Below are 25,619 nucleotides of genomic sequence, written 5' to 3' on the forward strand. Positions count from 1 at the left end.
CCGCACTGGAGCGTCCCAGCGGCGAGGTGGCCTTGTGCAGGACTTGGGGCGCCAGTCTGGGGGGGACGGGTGGAAACGGAGGCGGCCGTGGAAGGCCCTCCCTGCTCGGCAGGAGGGGGCTGACTGGGGGAGGGACGGCGGTTTAGGGCCTAGGGGCCACGTGACCCTCCCCCAGGAATGCGGTGACGTCACCGGGGGCGTGGCTGTCCCCAAAATTGGGGAGGAAGGGGGGAAAAAAAAGGCCAGAAAAAGTTTCTTTCCTGGAGTTCCAAACGAGGTGTGGGACGGAAGAAGCGGTCAAGACCAGAGGCACGGGGCCTGACTGCTATCTGGAGTCCCCTGTTCCAGGCCATGTCGGGGCCCACCTGGCTGCCCCCAAGGCAGCTGGAGCCTGCAAGAACCCCTCAGGGGAGAGCACTCCCCCGAGGCGCCCCGGGGCCGCCGCCAGCCCATGGAGCAGGTAAGACAGCGCCGGTGCCGCCGAGGAGGCCACTGGCCATTCCGCGCTCACCTCTGTCTTCTGCCTCCTGCCTCCCGCCTGTCCCTGCCGCCCCCTCCCTGAAGCCCTTCCGGCTTCCTGCTCCTCCTGCTATGTTCTCGGACCCCAGGTGTGTGGGGGAGGGAGGAAGAGGGACCCAAGAGGGCAGCCTCCACACGTGTCACCCTTCTCTCCTTCTCTGTCTCCACCTTGGCTCTCTCTTCCCTCACCCCAGCACTTCAGCCCCACCCCAGGGTCAATTTTTGCCCCCTCCCATCTGAGCAGTGTTACCAGGCCCCCGGGGGACCGGATGATCGGGGGCTCGCCTGGGTGGGGTGCCATGGAGCACCCCAGCGCTCACAGGTGAGAACTGGAATGGGGGGGTGGAAGGTGGGGGCACTGGGGCAAGTGATTTGAATTCTCCCTGCTTTTGCTTCATCCCCAGGGGCTCCCCCCGGATAGGGGGGCCTTGCGTCCAGGGAGTCTGGATGCCGAGATAGATTCGCTGACCAGCATGCTGGCTGAGCTGGATGGAGGTCGTGGTCATGTTCCACGACGGCCAGACCGGCAGGTGACCCCCCCCATCCCGCCCCTGCTCCTTGTCTCCTGCCCTCCTCCACATTCCCCAGCCTGGTCCCTTCTCTAGATTTTCAGCCTAGCCCCCCTCAACCTCCTCCCCCTCCAAGTGTGAGTGATGCATACGGGAGCATGGAAGAAGCTGGGCCACCAAGGCTTCTTGCTCATCAGCCTCTTGAACGTGGGCCCTTGTCAAAGCCCAGCTCTTGCCTTGGGGTCACACCCACACGGGGTGGGGGGTTCCTACAGATGTGTGTCCTGGAACGGGTCTGCTCACTCCTGGTCTGTGTTTCTCCCCAGGCTTATGAGCCTCCTCAGGCCCATGCCTACCGCACGGGCTCAGGCTCCCTGAAGCCGAATGGAGGGGGTGTTCCTATTCCTCCCCAAGAGCTCTCAGCGTCTCCCTACGGGGGCCCCACTCCGGCCTCCTATGCCACAGCCAGCACCCCCGCTGGCCCTGCCTTCCCTGTGCAAGTGAAGGTGGCACAACCAGTGAGAGGCTGTGGCCCTCCCAGGCGGGGGGCCTCTCAGGCCTCTGGGGCCCTCCCGGGCCCCCACTTTCCTCTCCCAGGCCGAGGTGAAGTCTGGGGGGCTGGCTATAGGAGCCACCGGGAGCCAGGGCCGGGAGTTAAAGAGGAGGCTACAGGAGGAGCAAGAGGAGGCGGGTACGGGCCCCAGGTAAGCCCTGGGTACTGGGATTTGGGGGTCCTCACAGACACTGATTGGGTGCAGTGGGGGTGGTGTTTCATGTCCTGGTGGTCGGAGGCCAGGGGTGTTGGTGCTCTGGATCCCCCAGGGGTGTGGTGCTGGTCAGGAGACACAAGAGGGAGGAGCGGGAGCTGTACCTTGGCTCCTAGGGGTGCGCCCCTGGGGCCCTGGGCTGAGACCTCTTCAGATGAGCTTTTGGGTGTTATTGCCTGGTCCCCTCAGTGAGTCTGACAGCATAGGGAGCTCGAGGGAGGGCTGAACCCCTGGTACCCCCCTCACAGGTCCCCCTGAGCCAGCCTCCTGAGGAGGAGCTCGAGAGGCTGACCAAGAAGCTGGTGCACGACATGAACCACCCTCCCACTGGGGAGTACTTCGGTGAGTGGGCGGACCGGAGCTGGGAAGAGCGGGGGACAGGGGACTGGAGAGTCAGAAGGACCGCCAGTCCACCTTTCTGATCTACGCTGAGGGACCCTGTCCCTCCTTGTCCCCAGGGCGCTGTGGCGGCTGCGGAGAAGACGTGGTTGGGGACGGGGCTGGCGTTGTGGCCCTGGACCGCGTCTTTCACGTTGGCTGCTTTGTGTGCTCCACGTGCCGGGCCCAGCTTCGGGGCCAGCATTTCTATGCTGTGGAGAGGAGGGCATACTGTGAGAGCTGTTACGTGGTGAGTAGGTGTGCTGGGGGCTGGGGGTTGGGGGCTGGAGTCAGCAGCAGCAGGACGTGGGGGGCTTCCATCTAAGGTGGGGACTAGATGTCCAAGCCCCGAAGAGGAACGGAGCTCAAAGCCGGGGGACGAAACCGATAGGAAAGGGAGGAAAGTAGCAAAATCACTGGCTGCTGGAGGGAAAGGACAAGACTCCTTTACAAACGTGAGACGTTTATTTTAGAGTTAAGGGGGTGTATGTTAAATTCCCACACCACTACCCCCCGACGGAGCAGCCATTCCTACGGAAGGAAACCGAAGCTCAAAGACAAAAATCACTTCTCCAGGAAGCCGCGGTGCTGGGACTTACACTCAGATCTGTTCAAGGCCGCTTTTCCCTGAATCCCTTGCAGGGAGCTACGAAAACAGATGGGTGGCCCGGCAAGGTGCCTGCCTGGCCTGGGCGGCCTCAGCCCCGAACTTCCCACCCTTCTTTCTAACAGGCCACCCTGGAGAAGTGCTCCACGTGCTCCCAACCCATCTTGGACCGGATCCTGCGGGCTATGGGGAAGGCCTACCATCCCAGCTGCTTCACCTGTGTGGTGTGCCACCGTGGCCTTGATGGCATCCCTTTCACCGTGGATGCCACCAGCCAGATCCATTGCATCGAGGACTTCCACAGGTCAGGCCGCATCTCCCATCTTTGTCTCGGGATGGTTGACCCTCCCCATCTTCATTCCTCCTTCATGCCCCAGTCCCAGCCTCTCCAGTTTCCCACCCCTGGCTTTGTTTCTTTCTTGTTACCCGTCTCTCTCTCTTCTAAGATCCAATACCATACCTCGGACCTCTTCTGTTCCCTCGAGTATCCGACCCTCTCTGGTTTCTGTGGTTAGTCCCCTCCAGCTCAGGGACTTAACAACCTTGTTGGTTCCCTTCCCCCCTCCCCGCAGGAAGTTTGCCCCACGATGCTCGGTGTGTGGTGGGGCCATCATGCCGGAGCCAGGTCAGGAGGAGACCGTACGAATCGTTGCTCTGGATCGCAGTTTTCACATTGGCTGTTACAAGTGCGAGGTCAGGGGGCCTGGGCAAGGGGAAGGGGAGGTTCTTGGGGGTCCTGGGTGCTGGGTGTGTGGAACCCAGAGCTCCGGGCCTGGTAGAAAGCTGTTCCTTCTCTCTTCACAGGAGTGTGGGCTGCTGCTGTCCTCCGAGGGCGAGTGTCAGGGCTGCTACCCATTGGACGGGCACATCTTGTGCAAGGCGTGCAGTGCCTGGCGCATCCAGGAGCTCTCGGCCACCGTCACCACTGACTGCTGAGTCTTTCCAGAAGCATTATAACACTCCCCCTTCCCATCAGCCACCCTCCCTGACATCGGCCTTTACAACTTTGTCACCAAACGCTGTCTCCTCTTCCTCCGATCGTGAAATAATAATTCCTCAAGAGTTTCCAAAATCACTTTGAAGTGTATTGTCTCATCTGATTCTCACAGCAGCCTAATGCAAGCACACCTGCTGCGAGTGTCTGCCTTTTTGTAGGAGAAGCCATCAGATTGCACGTTCCCCGATGGCCAAGATCAGAACCTGGCTGGGTCTTCTTAGACCTAGTTTTTTGCAACGCCACTAGGCACTCTCGCAGACGTAGTTACTTGATGTAAAGACACCCCACGTCTCCGTACTTGGAGTGAGGCTGCAGCATGCCCTATGAAGCCTTTCCACTCCGCTCCCCGGACAGGCACTTGGCGTTATCTGCGGGGTTGGTGGTGCATTTAGACGGCGTCTGTCGATCAAGACCTCAACCTATAACCAGGCCAAGTACTGGTTGGGGAGAAGACAGGTCTGCCGGCTTTGCCTACAAGTTGGGGGGCCTCTGTGGCAGAACAGCAGTAGTAGGGGTTTGCAGGTGGTAAATTCCGAGCCGGCAATAAAGCCGGGCTCTCTGGCGCAGCACAAAATGGTGGGAGATGCTTTAAAATGGTGCTAAAGGCCTGCACTCCCCAACTCCGCGCCTTGCGCCAGAATAAGGGGAAACAGCCCCGCATGAGGGCAGGAGGCTCCCCGAGCAGAGTCGGGGGGTCAACAACTGGACACGAACTGGTTCAGGCCCCGGACACATCCGAGGTAGGGCAACCTTAGACCTCGGCCAGAAGAAGGTCTCCTTCAAGCCCAGAAACCCCAACCGCCCTCCCGAGGCCTCGTTTGGACCACCTCGGCTCCCGTAACTCCGGCCGTCCGCGCAGTTCTCGCTCCGGAAAGCGCGCGAGACTTCCGGATCCCCGCCCCTTCCCATCATCCCCGGGCGCTCCCAGCGTCTCGCTGTGTGTTTTAAGTTCCAGCTCAGGCCGCGGGGGTGTAGTTTGTGGCTGGGGCTCCGTTCCGTTGGTGACGCGGGCCCAGCGGGAGCGGCGCGCGCCGACCGCCCATTCCCGGCTGTCCCACTTTCTCTTCGTCTCCTTGGCCCTCTCGTTAAGAGCCCCGCGTCTCCCTCTCATCGTCCGCGCCATCCTCGTCGCGCGCCCGAAGCAGGAGGCGGGCCCAGGTCTCCCGGAAAACTCGCCCGCGGGAACGCGAGGCTAACGGCCGCGACCGCTCCCAGGTGGGGGAGGGGCGGGGCCTGAGGAGCCGGGGATGCCGCGGGCGGGAACGGGTTCGGGCGGCCGGCGGGCGTGGGCAGGGAGACTCGCCCCCACCCCCACCCCGGGGCCCGTAGAGTGTTGGAGCAGTCCACCTGCGCGGGGAGAGGGCGTAGGATGGAGCGGACAGCGGAAGGCCGGCTTTTGTGGAGGGAGGCGAGCGTGCAGCTCCGGAGCGGCTCTGGAGCCTTTCCTCTCCTCGTCATTGTTCTGCACCCTGACCCCCCCTGTCTGGGCTCCAGGCCCCCTCAGACCGCGCCATGGGTGACAGCGATGACGAGTATGACCGAAGGCGCAGGGACAAGTTCAGAAGAGAGCGCAGCGACTATGACCGTTCCCGGGAAAGAGATGAAAGACGTCGAGGGGACGATTGGAATGACCGGTAAGACCTCTTTGCCCCAGCTTTGTCCCCCTGCCTCATTCTGTGGCCCTCCGCCCTCATTGCATTGCCTTTATTACTATTTTATAGGGCGAACCCCATGAAGTCGCTTATACTCGACCGTTTCGGGTCGGTCAACCCATTCGAGGTTGGCCAGAGATTTTTTTTTTCCCCCGCTCGATTTTTGAAACGTCCACTAGTTTGAGTAGGAGGAAGTAACATTTATGCATGTACTTTAAGATGCGTGAGTCTCATTGTTTGTAAGTTACCCCTGAAACAGGTGGATTCAAAGAAAGTGATGTTTTAGAGTTGACTGGACTGGAGGGCTTGTCAGACCAGACCTGTTCCCTGGCAGAATGTGGTTCAGTTTCTTCCCTAAAATCAGAAAGAGTTCTCTGGGGCAGTGAGGGTTAGGCTAACTCAGCTAGTCATTCGCGTTCTGGGATGCCCTTGAGTTAAATATTTTTAAGGTTTTTTCATTGAGGGAAATCTGACATCGTTTCTGATAAACTAATTAAGAGAAACGATTTTTTTTTTTAAAGATTTTATTTATTTATTTGACAGAGAGAGATCACAAGTAGACAGAGAGGCAGGCAGAGAGAGAGAGGGGGAAGCAGGTTCCCTGCTGAGCAGAGAGCCTGATGCGGGACTTGATCCGACATCTGAGATCATGACCTGAGCCGAAGGCAGCGGCTTAACCCACTGAGCCACCCAGGTGCCTGATTTTTTTTTTTTAATGTAAAGGATATCACAAAACCTGGGGGGGGGCGGGCTTTGAGGTGACTTACTGGCGTAGCATTTATTCATTCAGTGGTATTTTGAAAAACGAGGTCAGGGAAGCTTCCAGTCTGTAGTCAGTGTATTTCTTCAGTGGGGAGACCATGTGGTGCTTTTTCTCCCCTTCTGTTTTGTAAGGAAGAAGAAAGTCAGAGGTGTTCCGAATTCTGAGAAGGGCCAAGAAGTAGTTACTGTGATTAAATAATCTATAGTCTGGGGCCCAGAGTGGAGGGCAAAATGGCCTTGGGTGTGCTGCAGTTGAGTATGTACGAGGGATCGTCATCAAGATGGTAAAGAGTTGAAGGAGCAGATCTCAAGTAGGGGAGTCGTGTTGGAGGTGATCATGTCGGAGAGAGCCCAGGAAAGTGACACTTAGCAAGACTTGGAGAGATGAATGGGAATTCCCCAGGCACAGGTGGGGTCAACAGTTTGGACTTGGGGACATAAAATTGTGTGCAGAAAAGAGCCCATGTTCTAGTTCTTGTTTGTTTGTTTGTTTGTTTTTAAGTAGTTCTTGGGGCGCCTAGGTGGCTCAGTGGTTAAGCTTGTGCCTTTGGCTCAGGTCATGATCCCAGTGTCCTGGGATTGAGCCCCATGTGGGCTCCCTGCTCGCCAGGGAGCCTGCTTCTCCCTCTCCAGCTCCCCTGTGCTTGTGTTCCTTCTCTCACTATCTCTCTCTCTCTCATAAATAAATAAAATCATTTTCTTTCTTTTTTAATAAAATCTTAAAAAAAATAAAGTTGTGGTTCTCAGGGGTGCCTGGGAGGGTTCATTCGGTTAAGCGTCAGACTATTGATTTCGGCCCAGGTCATGATCTCACAGTGTGGAGATGGTCCCCGTGCTGGACTCCTGGCTGGGCAAGGAGCCTGCTTAAGATTCTCTCTCCCTCTACCGCTGCCTCTGTCCTCCTCTAAAAAGATGATAATAAAGTAGCAGTTTTCAAAATCGGGCCCACAGACCCCAGGGATTTGTGGTGTTAGAAGTATTTTTATAGCAACTTTAGGGTAGGATTGTCGTTTTCACTGTATTGCTGTTTGCATTGTTGGTGCTGTAGCATTGGGAAAACTGCTTTTGTCTTAGTGCAAATCGAGGCAGTGGCACCAAACATTTTTTTAAAAAGCCAGTTTTGGGGTGCCTGGGTGGCTCGGTGGGTTAAAGCCTCTTCCTGCAGCTCAGGTCGTGATCTCAGGGTCCTGGGATGGAGCCCTACATCGGGCTCTCTGCTCAGCAGGGAGCCTGCTTCCCCCTGCCTCTCTGCCTACTTGTGATCTCTCTCTCTGTGTCAAATAAATAAAATCTATAAATAAATAAGTAAATGAATAAATAAATTAAAAAAAACTCTCTTGTTAAGTTTTGGGTAGTATCAAAGTATAGTTTCAGTTACTTGAAAAGACTATTTATTCAGGTATTTCATTTTCTTTCTTTTTAAAGATTTTATTTATTTGTTTGACAGAGAGAGATCACAAGTAGGCAGAGAGCGGGGGAAGCAGGCTGCCTGCTGAGCAGAGAGCCCGATGTGGGGCTTGATCCCAGGACACTGAGATCAAATCAAAGGCAGAGGTTTAACCCATTGAGCCACCCAGGCACCCCAGAGTATTTCGTTTTCCAACTATGCATCTGTGAGGCTAGATTTTCTTCATGTTTTTTAACAAATTAAAACAACATACTACAATAGATTGAATGTAGAAGTAAATATGGGGGCGGGTGCCTGGGTGGCTCAGTTAGGCATCTGCCTTCAGCTCAGGTCACGACCATCCCAGATCCCAGAGTGCTGGAATCTGGACCCATGTAGGGCTCCCTGCTCAGCTGGGAGTCTGCTTCTCCCTTTCCCTCTGCTCTCCCGGCACCCCCCTCCCCCCACTCCTACTCTATCTATATCGCTTTCTCAGTTTCTCTCTCTCAAATGAATAAACAAGATCTTTGAAAAAAAAGTAAATATGAGAATTCAGCTGTCCGTATTAAGCCAGGCCTTGAAAAGATTTGTTAAATGCAAAAACAATGGCACTTTTCTTTCTTCCTTTTTTTAAGGATTTAATTTATTTATTTGAGAAAGAGAGCGTGAGAGAGCGTGTGCGTGAAAGCAGGGGGAGTGGGAGAGGGAGAAGCAGGCTCCCAGCTGAGCAGGGAGCTTGAAGTGAGGCTGGATCTCAGGACTCTTAAGATCACGATCTGAGCCTAAGGCAGGCGTTTAACCAACTGAGCCACCCAGGCACCCGAATGGCACTTTTCTTTCTTTCTTTCTTTCTTTTTTTTTTAAAGATTTTATTTATTTACTTATTTATTTAAATATTTTATTTATTTGTTTGACAGAGATCCCAGGTAGGCAGAGAGGCAGGCAGAGAGAGAGGAGGAAGCAGGCTCCCCACCTAGCAGAGAGCCCGATGCAGGGCTTGATCCCAGGACCCTGAGATCATGACCTGAGCCGAAGGCAGAGGCTCAACCCACTGAGCCACCCAGGTGCCCCCAAGTGGCACTTTGCTTATTAAAAAAAAATTTTTTTTGAAAATAGCTGTTTTTCATAAAAATGTAATTTATGTTGATTTATAACTGCATAATTAATAGATATTGTTCCTGTTTCGAGTACAGTATTGATGTCATCCACATAAAGAAAGCTCTTTAAACTGTAATTTTATTTAAAACATTTATTTATTTATTTTAAAGATTTTATTTGAGAGAGAGCACGCGAGCGTGTGCATGCATGGTGGGGTACAGAGGGAGAAGCAGATTCCCCGCCGAGCAGGGAGCCTGATGACGTGGGGCCGGATCCCAGTACCCTGGGATCATGACCTGAGCTGAAGGCAGATGCTTAACCGGCTGAGCCACCCAGGTGTCCTGCAGTAATTTTAGAGTGTGTGGGGAGCAGTCCCTAGACCAAACGTTTGAAAACCCCTGGGCCAGGGCAAAGCATGTCTATTTGGTTAAGGTTGGGATGGAGGTGGCTGGTAACTGGTGGAGAGACTGCAATGACAGCAGGAACCAAGGTTTTGAACGGTGTGGTGTACTGGCATGTAGCAAGGAAGGGTATGGCATGATTGCATTTATGTTTGAGAAAGATCCCTGATCGCTTTGACAGGAGAGAAGTGGGAGGGACCAGAGATTGGGTCACCAGAGGCTGCAGTTACAGGGGAAATGACCAAGGTCAGGGCACACGGACGGGGCAGGGTAGAGGACAGCTTTGCTAGGCTCTGAGGCAGAAGATTAGCAAGCCAATAGGTTGCGTGAGCTGTGAGGGAGACACTTGATAAGTTGCGGACCTGGTAATGGTTGATATCCCTGCTCCCACGGAAACCGGAGAAGCGAAACAAGCTTGGAGAGCCGTCCGCTTGAGGGTAATGGCAGAAATGATGGCAGTGGGCATCACTGAGTCTTTCTTTTTTGTTTAGAGAATAGTTTCATAATTGTGGGCTTTTAGTCGTGTGTTTCGGGATAGGAAGGGCCTGTCCAGGAGCATGTCTGGCTGTGTCCTAATACCGTTGCTCGTTCTTATCGCCAGAGAGTGGGACCGTGGCCGGGAGCGGCGCAGTCGGGGTGAATATCGGGATTATGACCGCAACCGGCGAGAGCGCTTCTCTCCTCCCCGCCACGAGCTCAGCCCCCCGCAGAAGCGCATGAGGCGAGACTGGTGAGGTGGCAACGGTTTCTCTGGCTTCTCTCCTCAGCCTCAGTTCCACTTGGCCCCGGCTGTGTTCTTCACCTCACTGAGGACTTTATCGTTTCCTTTTCTCAGACTTCTTATAAACCCATCTTTCTTATCCCCTAAACCCTTGGGTGAGAGACCACATTCCATATGCCCCTTCCTCTGTCCCATCCTCCTTCGTGCTCTGGAGACATGATTCCCTTCTCTGTCTGACTTTTGTGTCCCCCACCCTCAGGGATGAGCACAGCTCTGACCCATACCACAGTGGCTATGAGATGCCCTATGCTGGGGGGGGTGGGGGCCCTACCTACGGCCCCCCTCAGCCCTGGGGCCACCCAGACGTCCACATCATGCAGCACCATGTTCTGCCTATCCAGGCCAGGTAAAGACCTGGGGTTCCGGGGTTCTTGGGAGAAGGGAGATGTTAGGATTGGGGGACGGATTGGGGTTGCCAAGGACCGTGGCTGGAGCCAGGAAGCGGGTTAGGGACAGAGGGGTGCCTGTGGGGGTGGTAGCAGTCGGTGCCTGGGGTGGTGTCCGTGGTGGGCAAAGGAAGGGGGCAGCTGGCTACCCTGGCCCCCCCATCCCCCCCACCCTCTCCCCCGCAACCAAGACTTCCTGACCGGGCCCCCCCCAGGCTGGGCAGCATCGCAGAGATTGACCTGGGTGTGCCACCACCGGTGATGAAGACCTTCAAGGAGTTTCTCCTGTCATTGGATGACTCTGTGGATGAGACGGAGGCTGTGAAGCGTTACAATGACTATAAGTTGGATTTCCGAAGGCAGCAGATGCAGGATTTCTTTTTGGCTCATAAAGATGAGGAGTGGTGAGTGCCCCGTCTTCGTCCTCTCTGTTCCCTAGCATGTTTCCCCTGGCCCCGCCAGCGGAGCCTGCAGCCCTGTCCTCTTGCCCTTCTCCCCAATCCAGAACTTCCTGGGGGTGGGGGATGGGAAGTACAACAGCACTGGCTGATGGGTTCTCCTCCTCACTTCAGCGTCTGCCACGGCCTCCCACCCCACCTCGCTTCCCCTCTGTCCTCAGTGAGTGGGACACCTCCAGGCAGCTGGCCAGAGCCACCTGTTCCCTTGGGGCAGCAGACAGACTGCTTCCCACTCGCTGGTATGGGGTCATTGTCGTCCCTGATCGCCGGGACCCGGTGTGGCTGTGCTGTTCTCCCAAAAGCAACGAGTGAATCCAGACAAGAAAAAGCACAGATCTCAGGGTCGTTTGACAGAAAAAGAGTTTTAATTTTTTTCCTTTTGTGGATGTTTTAATTTTAATCAACCATCTTTTCCCCCCTTCCTGCTCCTCCTCCTCCTCATCCTCTTTCTGCTCCTCCTCCTTGAAAAGAGCCAGAACTGGGAACTACACCCGCTCATCGACGGAGCTCGGAGCAAACCCACCTCCACCCCCACCATACCCAGCCCATACATGAGCCCCCTGGGCTGAGCTGCGCTGCCCCGGCCAGGCAGACAGGCAGGGCACTGCTGTGCACAATGCAGCGGTTTAGCTGAATGTGATTGCTCAGGCAGCTAGTCAGTCAGGGCCCCCACCGCGGAGCCCCGCGGGGGTGGGGCATCTGGGCCGGGACGCCCCAGCCAGGAGCCAGCCGGTGGCCCACCTGCCAGCATGGGCCCTGGGCGCGGCTAGTTAAATCTTGAGCTCTGTTTGACCAAGCGGCCAAGGTAAAGATCCTGGAGGTGATGCCTGCGGCTTTCCTTTCCTCTCACGCTCAACTTGTGGTTCTGTTTTGTCTGTCACTGTCCCTCTTTCTTCTTTCTCTGTGCCTTGGTCTCATTCTCTGGTACTTTTCATTCTTTCTCCATCCCTGTCCTTGCTCCTCGCCTAACCACTTGTTTCCCATTTTTTTTTTCCCAGTTTCTCTGGCCTTCAGTTTTTTCCCTTTGTTTTCGATTTCTAGGACTTCTTCACACTTTCGCTTTCTGCTTTTTCTCATACTCCTCATTTCTTCTGTTTTTTCTTTTTCTCCCCCCTCAAGGTCCTATTTTAAATGTTTTCTTTCCATGCTCCATCCTAATCCTCTACCCCTCTCCTCTCTCTCTCCCTGTGGGCAGTACCTGACGTTATAAGGGCACTTCAGTTTCTCCCTTTGGTCTTTCCCTGTCCCTCCACCATCTGCTTTTCTTCCCAGGCGGGGAGAAAGCTTTTCTGCCTTTTTTGGCTTTTCCTATCTGGTGCATTTCAGGTTTCCCTCTGTCTTCCACCTAGGGATGGAGGGAGTTGGTGGGAGCCATCCTGTAATGATTTTAGCTGGGGGTTGGCAAGGAGAGGGAGGTTCTTTGGGGCCTGCTGCTTAGCCTTCCTCTTGGAAGCTTTGGGAAACTACACTTCTTTAACTTAGCGTTTCCCAGAGACTCAGGGCAATCATTCTGCCTCTCTAACCCTGGCCTCCCCCTGTAGTCATTGCTTTTCCCAAATCCAGAGCTCTTAGTTCCTGGCTGTCCCCCAGATCTTCTCAGAGCATAACCTCTGGTTCCTTTTGGGGGTATTGGGTGGTTCTAGTGCACCCCTCTCCCCAGTCTTTCTGCTTTTTTGTGGGTGTGAGAGGATGGGGGCTAAGCCCTGACTTGCCTGGGCCCCTCCCCATGTCCTGGTCGTGGCATCCAGTGACTATTTTGTCTCTTCCCTCCCTACTTCTTCCCAGGTTTCGGTCTAAGTACCACCCAGATGAGGTGGGGAAGCGTCGGCAGGAGGCCCGGGGGGCCCTGCAGAACCGACTGAGGGTGTTCCTGTCCCTCATGGAGAGTGGCTGGTTTGATAGTCTTCTCCTGGACATAGACAAAGCTGATGCCATTGTCAAGATGCTGGATGCAGGTGTGTGGACTGGGAGGGGAGGAGGATGTGTGGTGACCAAGGTCTTGGTTGGGCAACAGAAGTTAGTTGATGAGCCAGAGGCTAAAGGCCAGGGCCACTGTGACCTCTGCTCCCTTTGTTGGTAGCGGTGATTAAGATGGAAGGAGGGACAGAGAATGATCTGCGCATCCTGGAGCAGGAGGAGGAGGAGGAGCAGGCAGGAAAGCCTGGGGAGCCCAGCAAGAAAGAAGAAGGTCGGGCCGGACCGGGCCTGGGGGACGGAGAGCGCAAGGCCAGTGAGAAGGATGACAAGAAAGAAGACGGCAAACAGGTCCGTGCGGGGCTTGCTGGGTGCTGCCTGTGAGCGCCTGGGGAGGGTGACGGAGCAGCTTCAGTGGTCGGGGTCCCGGAGGGCTGTGTGATGGGTCCAGGACAGGCGGAGGGCTAGGGAGGGGCCGGCATTCTGATCAAGGTTGCAGGGGAGATGGACATGCCTGGGATTGTCTTTACCTGCAGGCTGAGAACGACAGCTCCAACGATGACAAAACTAAGAAATCTGAGGGTGATGGGGACAAGGAAGAGAAGAAAGACGACTCTGAGAAAGATGCCAAAAAGGTAGGGTATCTCTTGCCGCGGGATCGGTGTCGGGCCCAGGGGCCTGGTTACCTGACTCCCCACCCTCCTGCCGTGGCTCACAGAGTAGCAAGAAGCGGAACAGGAAGCACAGTGGTGACGACAGCTTTGACGAAGGCAGTGTGTCCGAGTCGGAGTCGGAGTCGGAGAGTGGCCAAGCTGAGGAAGAGAAGGAGGAGGCTGGTGGGTTTTATTTTCTGCTTCTAGTCCATTCTCTTCTCCTGAATAGGGGTAGGGGAGGTGGGAGTGGGTGAAATTGATCAGGGGCGGCCCTTTTGGGAGATGAGGGTGTGGAGGTGGGAGTGTGACTGCTTCTCCGTCTTCCCCTCCAAAATCAACAATAAAAAAATCACCAATCGCCACCACTTTCTGCCCAGAAGAGGCACTCAAGGAGAAGGAGAAGCCCAAAGAAGAAGAAAGGGAGAAGCCTAAGGACACTCCTGGGTTGGAATGTAAACCTCGGCCCCTCCATAAGACTTGCTCCCTCTTCATGCGCAACATTGCACCCAACATCTCGCGGGCAGAGATCATTTCTGTGAGTGGGGAAGAGCGGTCATGGGGGCAGGAATGGCACCCGGGCTCCCTCTTTGGTGGCAGGGTCGGGGAGCTGGTGAGGCGGGGAGAAGGTACTGTGGCTCTACTTCTGATGTATACCCCGTTTCTCCAACAGGGAAGCTCCTTCTCGTGGGCCCATGCCTTTTGTGGACTGGCCCCGATCGCCCCATTTGCCTTTAAGTGCCATTACTCTTAAGCCCTTTATTGGTGTTTCCTAACCTGAGGAAAGAGTCAAGGCAGTCCCAGGGTTCTGAGGACAGGGGGATTGGAGGAAGAAGTGAAACATTGAATCACTCAGTGGGGTTTCTGTTCCTCTGTTTTTCCAGCTTTGTAAAAGATACCCAGGCTTTATGCGTGTGGCGCTGTCAGAGCCCCAGCCGGAGAGGAGGTGAGGCGTGGGGAGGAGAGTGACCCTGGATACACTGGAGATACGGCACAGGGGGAGGCTGATGGCCAGGATCCCTTCCACCCCAGGGTTATGCTGACCTTTCCTTCTGCAGGTTTTTCCGTCGTGGCTGGGTGACCTTTGACCGCAGCGTTAACATCAAAGAGATCTGTTGGAACCTGCAGAATATCCGAGTAAGTGCTGGGAATGGGCTCTCTCTGCTGCACACAATCTCTGATTCCTTTGGTCTTTGATTCATTCATTCTGCCCCGCCTCCCCAACCGTCCAGTCTGCTCACATTAAGCGTATACCGGTGTCTGTGAGTAAGACGCTCCTGGTCCCTGTTCTCGGGGAGCTCATGGTCCAGTCGCTGGTCCTGTCAGTAGGCCAGTTCCTGGAGCTGCTGCTTCCTGGGCAAGTGTTGGTGAGCTTTGTGTTGGCTCCCTCTAGCTCCGGGAGTGTGAGCTGAGCCCTGGTGTGAACAGAGACCTGACTCGCCGAGTCCGCAACATCAACGGCATTACCCAGCACAAGCAGATAGTGCGCAACGACATCAAGCTGGCCGCCAAGCTGATACATACGCTGGATGACAGGACCCAGCTCTGGGCCTCGGAGCCTGGGACACCTCCTCTGCCAACAGTCAGTGACTCCCGTGAAACTTCTCCAGAAGCAGCCCATACCATGTCTTCTGCAGTGGGCATCTCTGGTCTTGTCTGTAGCGTTAATCCCCTGTTCTCAGCCTATCTGGGCAGCATGTCCAGCTTCCACTAGAACAGACTGGCATAGTGATGATGTATTGGCTGAGAGAGAATAAGTAAGGAAAAGACAAATAACGAAGCAGTGGTAACAGGCCAGGGGAACCCTGGATTCCTTTCTGCTTCAGATGAGGAGCTGCTGGGACTATCTGTCTGCCTCAGAGTTTTCTCTTGTCATCTCACTTGCCCTTCTTCTTCCTCCTTCCCAGAGTCTGCCCTCCCAGAACCCAATCTTGAAGAACATCACTGACTATCTGATTGAGGAAGTGAGTGCGGAGGAGGAGGAGCTGCTGGGGAGCAGTGGGGGGGCTCCCCCTGAGGAGCCCCCTAAGGAAGGGAACCCGGCAGAGATCAACGTGGAGCGGGATGAAAAACTGATCAAGGTGCCAGCTAGGGCAGGCGGGCAAGGGGTCCTTCCTGGCTTGGGGCAGCAGAGGGCCCAGGAGAGCATGGTGAACTCAACGGGTTTTGATTTCTCTCAGGTTTTGGACAAACTCCTTCTCTATTTGCGCATTGTGCATTCCCTGGATTATTACAACACTTGCGAGTACCCCAATGAGGATGAGATGCCCAACCGCTGTGGCATCATCCATGTTCGGGGGCCCATGCCTCCCAACCGCATCAGTCACGGAGAAGGTGGGCTCCCAGCCACTCCCGAGTCCCCTTTGGTTTCCCTTTCTCAGCTGCCTCTGGTCGTAGATGTGTTCTGGGAGCAGTGCCTTCCCAGCCTCTCATTTTTTTTCCCTCCCTCTTTAAATATTTTAAAATAATCTTTCTGTCCAACGTGGGGCTCAAACTCAGGACCCCTGAGATCAAGAGCCACATACCCTGAGCCAGCCAGGCGCCCCTCGTCCCTTCCTTGCTTCTGGCTCCCTTCTCCAGCTCGCTGTTGTCCCTGTTCCCAAACCACAGTGCTAGAGTGGCAGAAGACATTTGAGGAGAAGCTGACTCCGCTGCTGAGTGTGCGGGAATCTCTTTCTGAGGAAGAGGCTCAGAAGATGGGGCGCAAAGACCCCGAGCAGGAAGTGGAGAAGTTTGTCACCTCTAACACCCAGGAACTGGGCAAGGATAAGTGGCTATGCCCTCTCAGTGGCAAGAAATTCAAGGTCTGGGATGGTAGGGAGCTGTGTTAGAACTGTGGGCGGAAGGGGGTGAGCCAGGAAGCCGCCTCTGGCCTAGGGAGGAATTGGCTCTGGAACTGGGGGGCGGGGAGGTCGATTATCCTTCCACATTGCTTGCTCTGTTCTGATCCAGTCTCTCTTTACCCAGGGCCCTGAGTTTGTACGCAAACATATCTTCAACAAGCATGCAGAGAAGATTGAGGAAGTGAAGAAGGAGGTTGCATTTTTTAACAACTTTCTCACTGATGCCAAGCGCCCGGCTCTGCCGGAGATCAAGCCGGCTCAGCCACCTGGCCCTGCCCAGAGTAAGATACGATCCATGAGGGTCTGCCACATTCCCTCTCCCTTGACTATCAAGGACTCCTGGTTCTCTTTATCCTATGATCCTCTGAAAACATTCTTTTCCACTCAGGCAGTATTCCTAAAAGCCAGTTGTCTTTCCCCACCTCCCATCCCCCTCCCCCCTCCCGCAGTAATTCATGTTCCTGTCCATGTTGTACTCCCCCCAGGCCTGACGCCGGGACTCCCCTACCCACACCAGACTCCCCAGGGCCTGATGCCCTATGGTCAGCCCCGGCCCCCCATCTTGGGCTATGGAGGTAAGTATAGGGGAAGACTTGAAAGGGCTTAGTGGCTGCGAGGGTCTGGGAGAAAGGAAGCTAAACCAAGGTATAGTTGAGGTCACAGATTTTCAACTCAACCCCAATCTCCTGTGTAGCTGGTGCTGTCCGCCCTGCGGTCCCCACGGGAGGGCCTCCATACCCTCACGCCCCCTATGGTGCTGGCCGAGGGAACTATGATGCCTTCCGAGGCCAAGGAGGTTATCCCGGAAAGCCTCGGAACAGGTGAGAATGAGCTAAGAAGTCCAAGCTTTCTTGCCATCTTCAAGCTCCCTTTCAGGGACCCTCAGCTGTCCTCCTACCTTACCTCTTCCGTATCTCGCAGGATGGTCCGAGGAGACCCACGGGCCATTGTGGAATACCGTGACCTGGACGCTCCAGATGATGTGGACTTCTTCTGAGCCCTCTACTGCTCACTCCTGGCCTCGTCTAGAATTGTGAATGCCTGGTCCTATCCAGCTGATAATTTTTTTTGTACGTTCAGCCCTACTGCCAATAAAAGCACTTCCATAGTGATTATTTATTATGTACCTCCCCAAATTCTCCCAAAGATTGGCTGGGGCCATAATTAGCTGAGCTGCACCATTTTAGTGACTCCAAAGACCCAGGCAGCTTTTGCCTTGGAGTAAAGGGTTTATTTAGGTATGTTTGGGTCCAGAGATAGTCTCCATTCTGGGACCTGAGCCTCAGTCCAGGGTGTGCTGCTGCTTCTGGGAGTTGCAGCTGGTCAAACACAGGTTGTAGAAGGAGTTGCTGTCAAAGGCTGTGCCTACCTCTTTCCATCCTACCCACCCAGCTGCTTGTAGTTCACTGGGATTTTTCGGAGCACCCCAGAAGTGAGGGTCCAATACCAGAACATAGGCTTCTGTGCCTGGACCCAGGCAGACTCCCAGTAAGGCCTTGGACCGGGCATCTGCATCCCCCCCAACCATTACAGGCCCCCCGCCCCCAGCGAAGTGGGAGTAAAGCCTCTCTAGTTCCCCCTGAAGCCCTGCTCCACGGGGTACGTGACACAGGCGTCCCTGGGGCCCTCCGAAGTGGTCGAGGCAGAGGCTGGCTTCTACACAACCAATCCAGCTCCGGGAGCCCCGGAACCCGGGGGGCTTGTCACCCATGTCCTCCAGAGCCGCCTGCACGGCGGTCAGTCCGGGCACGCCCGCGGGCCGGCCCTCTGGCCACGAGCACAGCGTCTGCAGAGTGCGGTAGCCGCAGCCCCAGCCCCGGTCGTCCAGGCCATCGCAGCCGTAGTGATAGTAAAGGTAGTGGCCCGAGAGCAGGGCCAGGCGAGCGGGGCCGCGGGTGGGCGGGGCCAGGCCCAGGTGGACGTCCTTCAGCGGCTCCAGGGCGGGCGGCGGGCGGCGGGCGGCGGGGGCCGAGGTCGGGCAGACGCGTCCTGATGGCGCGGACGGAACTCCGGCTCCAGCGCTTCCTCTCAGACCTGGGTCTTGAGCTAGCCGCCGGCAGGACCGGCGCGCGGGCTCTCGGGGACGTTCTCGCCGGTCTCCCGCAGCGCAGAGTCCCGAGCGGCAGCTGCGGGGAAAGCGCCACCCGCAGGGCTCCCACAATGCACCGCCGCGCAGCCGTCGCTACTGCGCAGGCGCGAGCCCCGCCTCCTGAGGCGGGGCGCGGGGCGGCGGGCGCGGCCGGGTAGCGTGGTGGGAGCCGGCACGCTCCGCCCCGCTACTGAGGTCTGCAAGTTGGGGTGCCTGTCACACCCGCTCCGCTCTGTCTACTCAGCCCCGGTGTTTGAGGCCCGCTCCCCGCTCCCTAGTCGCGCACACTGCTGTGGCTGTAACAGTTTATTGGCAGCCCAGAGGGGCGAAGGCACCGCGGGGGAGGGGCTCGGCCCGAGACATGCAGAGGACGGGGAGCCTCCGGGGATACTCGGGGAGGGGGGCAGGGTCTAGGGCTCCTCCGTATTATATCCCAGCCCTTAAATAAGTATATACAGCTAGTGGGCCGGGCGGGGCGAGCAGGGCGGGGAGACGTGGGGGTCCCGTCTGGGTCACAGGTCTGAGCAGCGATCCTGCTTGCTGTAATGGTCAAACTGGTTCTTCCAGTGCACCATGTAGGAGCTCCAGCGGTGGAACTCGGCCTTCCACTGGCGCTCCGCCTCGTCCAGTGTGTCTGCGGCCAGGGCGCCCGGCAAGTGGGTTGGAGGAGGAGGACAAGGGGAAGGTCAGGGAACGTACATGGTGGGGGGGGGCGTGAGTGCAGAATACAAGGAGAATGCAGGGGGGCACGCAGGACAGTGGAAATAGGATCAGGAGAATATGCGAAAGACAGAAGACCAGAGGACGGATGGGAGTGGAGGAGGGGCCAGAGCAGGATGGCGGGAAGGAAGGGGTGGGGGAGGAGAAAATGACCGGAAGACAGTGGGACAGAAAGGATCAGAAGAGGGAGGATCCGTAGGTTGGTGGGGAAAAGAGAAGAGACAGAAATGGTTGACTGTTATAGCCCCACTAGGGGGTGCTGTCTAGCGCCCGGCCCTCCCTCTGCCCCCGACACCAGGCTTCGGCTCCAAATTATTTTGTAAAAAAAGAAAATTGGCGTTTTCATTTCCATTTAGACAACAAAGGCGTGTGGGTCCCTGAGACGGGTCATAGGTCACCACCCCATCCCAGCCCTGGCCGGTCTGAGTGTCGGTTTGAGGAGGGAGGGTGCACTGGGTCGGAGATCCCTGAGTGGGGCCCTTCCCCACTGTCCGACCACTCATTAGAGGAGGGGCCCCCTGAGGCCGGGGCGGGGGGTGGGTAAGTGGCCGTGGTCACAACCGCAGGAGCCGGGAGAGGTGGAGGAAGAGGAGGAGAAGGAGGGGCAGGGGAAGGCCGGGCCTGGGCCTCGGGGCAGCCTCCCCATGGGCGGGGCCTGAGCAGGTGCTGGGAGCCTTCGAGGCTGGTGGGGGGAGAAGAGAGGGGTTACACCCGGCCGGCTCCCACTCCCCTCTCTCTTTTCGCGCCCCTTTTCTGCCCTCCTCCGCCCAGCCCCTGTCCGCTGGCCCCTGCATACCGGTGGCGCTGAGCAACTTGGGGAGGAAGCGGTTCCAGAAGGCGCAGGCCTGGGCGCGCAGCCCCCGGCGCACCTCCAGCGGCCGCAGGTTCAGGCTCACGTACTGCTGCGCTCCCGCCGTGTACGGTGGCCACTGCGGGACTTTGGGGTCCCGGGGGTCATTGGGGTCCCTTCGGAAGGAAAGGGAAGGCTCAGCCTCAGGCAAGCCTGCCCCGCCCGCCCTAGGGACTGTGGACTGGCGATGGAGAGCAGGAGGAGGCAGGCTGCCCCCTGACCCGAGCCCTCTTTGGCTCCCTGGAGAACACATCCCCTCCTTCCCACCACCTCTTTAACCCTTCTCTCTGGTCTCCCGGATCCCCCATCAGCTAGAGCCATCCCTTTCCTCCTGCCCTCCCTCTTTCTGCCTTTCCCTCAGCTTTACTGCCCCATCTTTGTCTTTGTTTCTCCCATTTAAAACATCGCTAGGATTTATGAGCCCTTACTGTGTAAGCCGGCTCAGCCCTAGCTCTACAAACATCTTGTTTTTGCTTTTGACAACACCCATGTGATGTCGGAGTTGTGGTCCCCTTCTTCGGACAGGTAAACCGGTGTGTGACTACATATACATGGGCAGTCAAATGCTACTACACATCCATGTGAATGTATCGCTGGCCCACCTGAACCCAGCGGTCTATAGTTCTAGCTCCTAAGTCCTACGGTAACTTCTTTGTCTTCCTGTCTCTCTTCTCCACGCTTCCCTCCCCACTCTCCTGGGCGCTACTGGACCTGCTCTTTCGGTCTGTCCCAGTCTGTCCGCCTCTGCCTCTCTCCCTGTCCCCTTCTCTTGCTTCTCTGGCTCCTGGGGGCCCTCCTCCCCTCAGTACTGCTGACCCTGTGCGGGCGAAGTTGGCCCAGTATCTCATCAGTCGCTGGGCAAAGGTTCTCTCCTCGGCCGTATAGTTTAGCGAGGGTTCCAGAGGGAGTCCAAAGATGAACTCGATCTCGTAGCCATGGGGCACCCCCATCCAAAGGGGCCAGGAGAGCGTAGAGGCGCGGTGTTCAAAGATGTAGGCATAGACCCGAGCCCCCTGGGCAGCCAGTCGCCCAGCCAGCTGGGCCACGGGGCACACGACGTTATGGTCTCCCACGACATCACTCATGGCTTCTCTCAGGCGCGCTGGGTCCTCAGGGTGCAGCCAGTCTGTGTAATGCAGGACCACAGCCTCGGCAGCTAGGTCACTCGCCTGGGGGACCCCGACCCGCACCCCGGCCAGGAACTGGGCCCGGCTGATGAGAGATTCGTTGTCTTTGCTGAAGCCTGGGGCCCCGTAAACCAGAAAATAGGAGCCCTCATCCTTCACCACACCCACCAGCACCTGAAGGGACAGGATGGAGGGATGGGGGGGGGGGCACAGACAGACAGGCAGACAGAAACAGATGGACAAAGAGCCAGAGAGATCAATAGTTATAGACCCCAGAACCATGGAGGAAAAGAGTAGGAAGTTGGGGAAGGGACAGAGAGAAAGAGAAAATATACCCATGTTTCCTTTTCTCTCTGCCCCACTGACCACCCCAGGATCTGAGCTCTCAGGGAGGAGGGGGGTGGCCATGGGGCCAGAAGCCCAGGCCTTTGGGAATTGGATCTTGAGGAGCCTTCATGCCTGGGTCCCCAGGGGCCCGGGGGCTGGGGGTGGGTGGGAGGACAGGCCTAGAGGAACCAGCTCCAACCCTTCCAGCCACTAGTCACCTGCAGACCGTGGAAGTCTCCAGCATTGATGAGGGCCTCGGGTGTGTCACTGAGGAAGTTTCCATCCACCACAGGCACGAAAGAGAAGCGGAAGACACTTTCCTGAGGCAGCACGTGCCACTCGTGGTCTACGAGGTCCTGAGCGGGCCTTGTCCTCAGGCAGGCAACCAGCTCTGTGTCATTGCCACCAGCACCCCCTGGGGGACAGCCTACGAGGCGGGCCAGCAGTGTGGCCCTGCGGCGCGCCTCTCCCACGCCCACCGTGGCCCAGGGGCCGTTGGGCGCACCGCTCTGCAGCACAGCCCTGTGGAAAAGGCCCCGGCTAGGAGGGGACAGCAAGTGCATGCCCACCGAGGCGGCGCCGGCACTTTCCCCAAACAGAGTCACTGACGTTGGGTCGCCCCCGAAGGCGGCCACGTTCTCTTGCACCCACTGCAATGCCAGCCTCTGATCCAGTAGACCCACGTTGCCTGGGGCCTCCCGGCTCCCTGGCAGGGCCAAGAAGCCAAAGGCTCCCACCCGGTAGTTCATGGACACCAGCACGGTCCCCTCAGCCTGGGCCAGGAAGCGGCCGTCATACACGTCCAGGGAGGAGGCCCCGCTGTAGAAGCCACCCCCGTAGATCCAGACGAGGACAGGGGTGGGGGACGCAGGCCGGGGGTATGGTGTCCACACATTGAGGTAGAGGCAGTCCTCACTCAGCTCACGGTTGGGGTTCCACATCTCGGTGCCCTCGAAGCCGGGGTACAAGGTGTCCACATATTGGTAGCAGACACTTTGGAAGGCTGTGGCGTCCAGCACCCCCGGCCAGGGCCGCTTGGGCTCCGGTGGCAGAAAGCGACGGGGGCCCACAGGTGGCTCTGCGAAGGGGATGCCCAGAAAAGCGGAGACAGGGCCCCCAGGGGCCATTAGGCGGATGCCCCGCAGCCGGCCCCCACGCACAGTCACCAGCAGCTCCGGGTCCTCAGCCTCTGCCCTTCCTCCCAGGAGGAACAGGAGGAGGAGCAGGATTGGGGAAGCCAGGGAGGGCGTGTGCAGGGGACACCAGGGGGGCCTCATGGCTGCCAGGCCAGGCAGGCGTCTGCTGGGAGACAGAAAGGCAGAGGGTGAAGGTCTGAGGCTGCCAGGAGGAGGAGATTAGGTAACACTCTTGCCCAGGGGTTATCGTGGAGCTGCAGAGGAGGTGGGGCAGGTTGGGAGACTGGAGAGAAACAGAAGGAGGGAGTCAGGCCAAGACAAGGACACAGGCAGACAGAGAGAAGCAAGAGGGGACAGAGATCGGGCATACACACGACACCCAGACAGACCAACGGAGGCAACAGAGATGAGGCCTGCCAGGCTATCCCTTCTCTTGCCCCACTGAGCGCCCACCACCCTCACCTCCTTCCCCTAGCTGGGTGGACTGCGTTGGGCCCAGCCGGAGCAGGGCAGGCACCCGCACCAGAGGCCGCAATCCACACACAGGCCACCAGACAGGGGCGGGGCCCTCACTGACGGGAGGCGCTGATGGGGAGGCTTGCGGTGGTGGTGGTGGTGGTGGTGGCGTGAAGGCGCTGGCTCTCTTGAGTTGGCCAGGGTCGGGGGGGGGGGGGCAGGGGGGCCCTGGGGGCTGGGTTGGGCATTCAAGTCTGTGGGAGCTACAGGTCTCAGGGTACCCCAAATCCTGCTTACTCCACACCCTGTCCCACCCTGCCCTGCCCCTCCTCATCCACTGTCTGGCACGGGGCGCTGGTACCCGTGGGTGCCGGTCAGCTGCGCACTCGTCTCGCCTAGCCTCAGCGATCAGGGTCGCCAGCCCCGGTCCCCCAGGACTGGAGTCCCCCATCCATCCGATGCTACGGGGCACGCTGCCGCCAGTGGGGGGCAGTAGAGACCGAGAAAAGAACGGCGCTCCCCGCCCCGGGAGTCCGAGAGCCGGGAACTCGGGGCGGGGGTCTGGAGGCTCGCGGGCAATGCGGAGGGGTCTGAAGGGCGAACCGGGACGCCTGTGTTCTCGGAGCTCCGGAGATCCCCGGCTGCAGGGGCGAGGGCGCTATTTTGGGGCAGCAGCTGCTCTGGTTCCGGCATCTCCAGCCAAGGGATCAAAATTCCCCGGGTCGGAACTCCCCCCTCTCGCGGCGGTCACCTCTCACCCAGCCAACCCCCGCCGCCCTGAGGCTGGGGTGGTGGTGGTGGTGCTGGGGATTAACTAGGAAACCCGAGTGGGGCTAATTATAACTCGGGGCTTCCGCTGAGCCTCCCCTTTCCCCAAATAGAGACGGAGTCCCCGTGGGAGGGGGACGCCTGGGCCTCGGAGGGGGCTTCGGCTGAGCGCTGCGCAGGGGCGCTGGGGTTGCGGGATCTGGGTGTGGGGGGTAGTCAGCCCGGCGCCAGCAACATGCGCAGCTCGGGTTCCGCCCCAAGGAGGGGGCGTCTTCCAGTGGCCCCACACTTGGGGGCGGGCGGGGGAAGGGGCGCTCGGGGGTCCCCCCAGGAATTCGAGAGCAGAGGCGGCGGCCGGCCCTCCGGGGTGCGGGCTCCCGCGCGGACGACCGTAAGTATGCGGCGGCGAGGGAAGAGTTAAGGATGAGTGTGGGGCGGCGGGGGGCGTCGCTGGGCAGGCCCGGGGGCGCGGTGGGCGTCCCGCTTGGGGGGCCTGGATCCCTCCGGGAGCGCACATTTTCCCGGACGCGGAATGGGCCGCGGGCCGGGGGAGAGTCCCGGCCGGGGCGGGAGACTCACCTGAGGCGGCCGAGCCGGGCCGGGCCGGGCCGCGCCGGGAGCTGGAGGCGGCCGATGTTCCCCGGCGCTGGCTGAGCCGACTCTGACAGCCGCCGCCTCCGGCCCCCCGCACACACCCCCTCCGGGCCGCACGGCGCCCCCGCCCGCCCCCGCCCCCGCCCACTGTCTCCGCCCCCGCCCCTCCCCGCCTTCCCGGGCTGCCACCTCCCCTCCCTCTCCCTCCCTCGGAGGCGAGACCCAGAGACCCCGGGGGCCCCGGACGGACTCCAGTGCCAGACGCCGACAGACGGACAGACACATAGTGACACGACGGAAAGACCTGCAGCGGCGGAGCAGACACCCATAGTGACAGACGGACAGAAGCCGCGGAGACAGACACGTAGACGGACAGTCGCAGCCAGTGACAGCTCCAGACAAACGGTGACCGACAGTCACAGACGGACGGACACACACTCGGACACACTGACAGCCTCGGTCGGGACTGGGAGTCGAATAAATGAACATCCTTGGCCACGACACAACGGGGGTGGCATGGGAGGACCCGCACGTGAAAGTGTGGCTGAGGACCCCCCTTAGGGGTCCGGGGTGGTACTGGCGGAGAAAAGGTGACGTGGGACACTCCTGGGGGATGAGGGCACACCTGTGGGAATGAAGATGAGAACATGAGATCACGAGTGGAAATGAAGGGGGGCCCCACGGAAGAAGACCCCCGGGGCAAGGGAGAGGTGACTCGGGGACACCCCAGAAGGCAAAACGTAGTGGCACGCGCGAGGCTGTGGGGCGAGGCCGCACTCTGCTGCCGCAGTGGAAACTTCCGGAACCCCCGCGGGTGGGTTTGCTCTGGTTCCCTGACGGGTGACCTGGGACTTTCGTCACCAGGGTCCGGTCGGGGCATGACATCACCAGACCAGGCTCTCATTGGCCGCCACGGCCGGCAGGTGGGAGCGGCCTGGCCCGGGAGCCCCCAGCCTGCTCGGAAGGGCCTGGGCCGCACGGACCCCACGACCCGCCCTCCAGGGGGTCACCCATGGGAACAGTGCGGCCGCGGCGGCGTCCCCACTCCCGAGGTGAGGGTGGAAAAAGCGTGCAGCGGTGTGTCCGCGGGAGTGCGCCCCTCGGAAAGGCCTCCCACTCCCCAGCACTGGGCTCCGGTGCCCACCACCCGCTGCGTGGGAGACCGGCCGGCGCGGGCAAGCGTCGGGGCGTGCGTGCGCGCGCGCGTTGGTGCGGGATGCGGCGCGTGGCACGCGGGTGCGCGCACGTTGACTCGGGCGCCCAGCGTCCCGCAGCGCTCCGGCCCGCGACTGCCTGTCTGCGGCAGCTAGGGGCCGGCGTCTCCGGGTCTTCTCAGGGCCTGGCGGGGGTCGTGGGGTCCGCCCGAATCCAGAGACGTTCCCCGCCCCGGGCCGCGCGGTCCCGGCTCTCCAAGCTGGGCGCCCCCTCCCCCAAGCCCGTCCG

The 25,619-nt window shown here is 58.6% G+C and overlaps 4 protein-coding genes across 12 annotated transcripts; 2 read left to right on the top strand and 2 right to left on the bottom strand.

Annotated features, from left to right (window-relative positions):
- Positions 1 to 5: 5 nt before the first annotated feature.
- On the top strand, positions 6 to 3,819 carry TRIP6 (thyroid hormone receptor interactor 6). The gene is made up of 9 exons (XM_032327232.1): positions 6 to 460; positions 714 to 841; positions 924 to 1,049; positions 1,355 to 1,732; positions 2,044 to 2,137; positions 2,254 to 2,423; positions 2,906 to 3,084; positions 3,353 to 3,473; positions 3,585 to 3,819. The coding sequence occupies exons 1-9, from the start codon at positions 352 to 354 to the stop codon at positions 3,714 to 3,716; spliced, it is 1,437 nt and encodes a 478-aa protein (XP_032183123.1). The 5' UTR covers positions 6 to 351; the 3' UTR covers positions 3,717 to 3,819.
- An 849-nt stretch (positions 3,820 to 4,668) lies between these two features.
- Positions 4,669 to 17,221, top strand: SRRT (serrate, RNA effector molecule). 5 transcript variants are annotated; one of them, XM_032327217.1, is made up of 20 exons: positions 4,669 to 4,992; positions 5,272 to 5,411; positions 9,679 to 9,807; positions 10,058 to 10,204; positions 10,460 to 10,648; positions 12,488 to 12,657; positions 12,783 to 12,967; positions 13,153 to 13,251; positions 13,335 to 13,452; positions 13,650 to 13,804; positions 14,151 to 14,212; positions 14,325 to 14,403; positions 14,660 to 14,848; positions 15,174 to 15,347; positions 15,447 to 15,600; positions 15,877 to 16,070; positions 16,234 to 16,390; positions 16,595 to 16,684; positions 16,804 to 16,930; positions 17,031 to 17,221. In XM_032327217.1, exons 2-20 carry the CDS (start codon positions 5,290 to 5,292, stop codon positions 17,104 to 17,106), a joined length of 2,616 nt encoding a protein of 871 aa, XP_032183108.1. In that variant the 5' UTR covers positions 4,669 to 4,992; positions 5,272 to 5,289; the 3' UTR covers positions 17,107 to 17,221. The 5 variants fall into 5 exon arrangements, with proteins under 5 accessions (XP_032183108.1, XP_032183109.1, XP_032183105.1 ...); XM_032327214.1 differs by having other exon boundaries at positions 4,670 to 4,992; positions 13,647 to 13,804; positions 16,583 to 16,684; XM_032327216.1 differs by having other exon boundaries at positions 4,670 to 4,992; positions 13,647 to 13,804.
- Positions 17,222 to 17,318: 97 nt separating this feature from the next.
- UFSP1 (UFM1 specific peptidase 1 (inactive)) lies at positions 17,319 to 18,285 on the bottom strand. Its single transcript, XM_032327235.1, has one exon. It carries the CDS (start codon positions 17,818 to 17,820, stop codon positions 17,392 to 17,394), a length of 429 nt encoding a protein of 142 aa, XP_032183126.1. The 5' UTR covers positions 17,821 to 18,285; the 3' UTR covers positions 17,319 to 17,391.
- A 204-nt stretch (positions 18,286 to 18,489) lies between these two features.
- ACHE (acetylcholinesterase (Cartwright blood group)) lies at positions 18,490 to 24,276 on the bottom strand. 5 transcript variants are annotated; one of them, XM_032327228.1, is made up of 6 exons: positions 24,162 to 24,276; positions 22,821 to 23,049; positions 21,441 to 22,521; positions 20,585 to 21,069; positions 19,715 to 19,884; positions 18,839 to 19,600 (listed from the first exon to the last, which is right to left on the bottom strand). In XM_032327228.1, exons 3-6 carry the CDS (start codon positions 22,497 to 22,499, stop codon positions 19,473 to 19,475), a joined length of 1,842 nt encoding a protein of 613 aa, XP_032183119.1. In that variant the 5' UTR covers positions 22,500 to 22,521; positions 22,821 to 23,049; positions 24,162 to 24,276; the 3' UTR covers positions 18,839 to 19,472. The 5 variants fall into 5 exon arrangements, with proteins under 5 accessions (XP_032183122.1, XP_032183119.1, XP_032183120.1 ...); XM_032327229.1 differs by having other exon boundaries at positions 21,441 to 22,524; XM_032327231.1 differs by lacking the exons at positions 18,839 to 19,600; positions 22,821 to 23,049 and adding an exon at positions 18,490 to 18,832 and having other exon boundaries at positions 24,162 to 24,275.
- Positions 24,277 to 25,619: the final 1,343 nt, after the last annotated feature.

The sequence above is a fragment of the Mustela erminea genome, chromosome 20, assembly GCF_009829155.1.
Source record: "Mustela erminea isolate mMusErm1 chromosome 20, mMusErm1.Pri, whole genome shotgun sequence".
Taxonomy (NCBI): domain Eukaryota; kingdom Metazoa; phylum Chordata; class Mammalia; order Carnivora; family Mustelidae; genus Mustela; species Mustela erminea.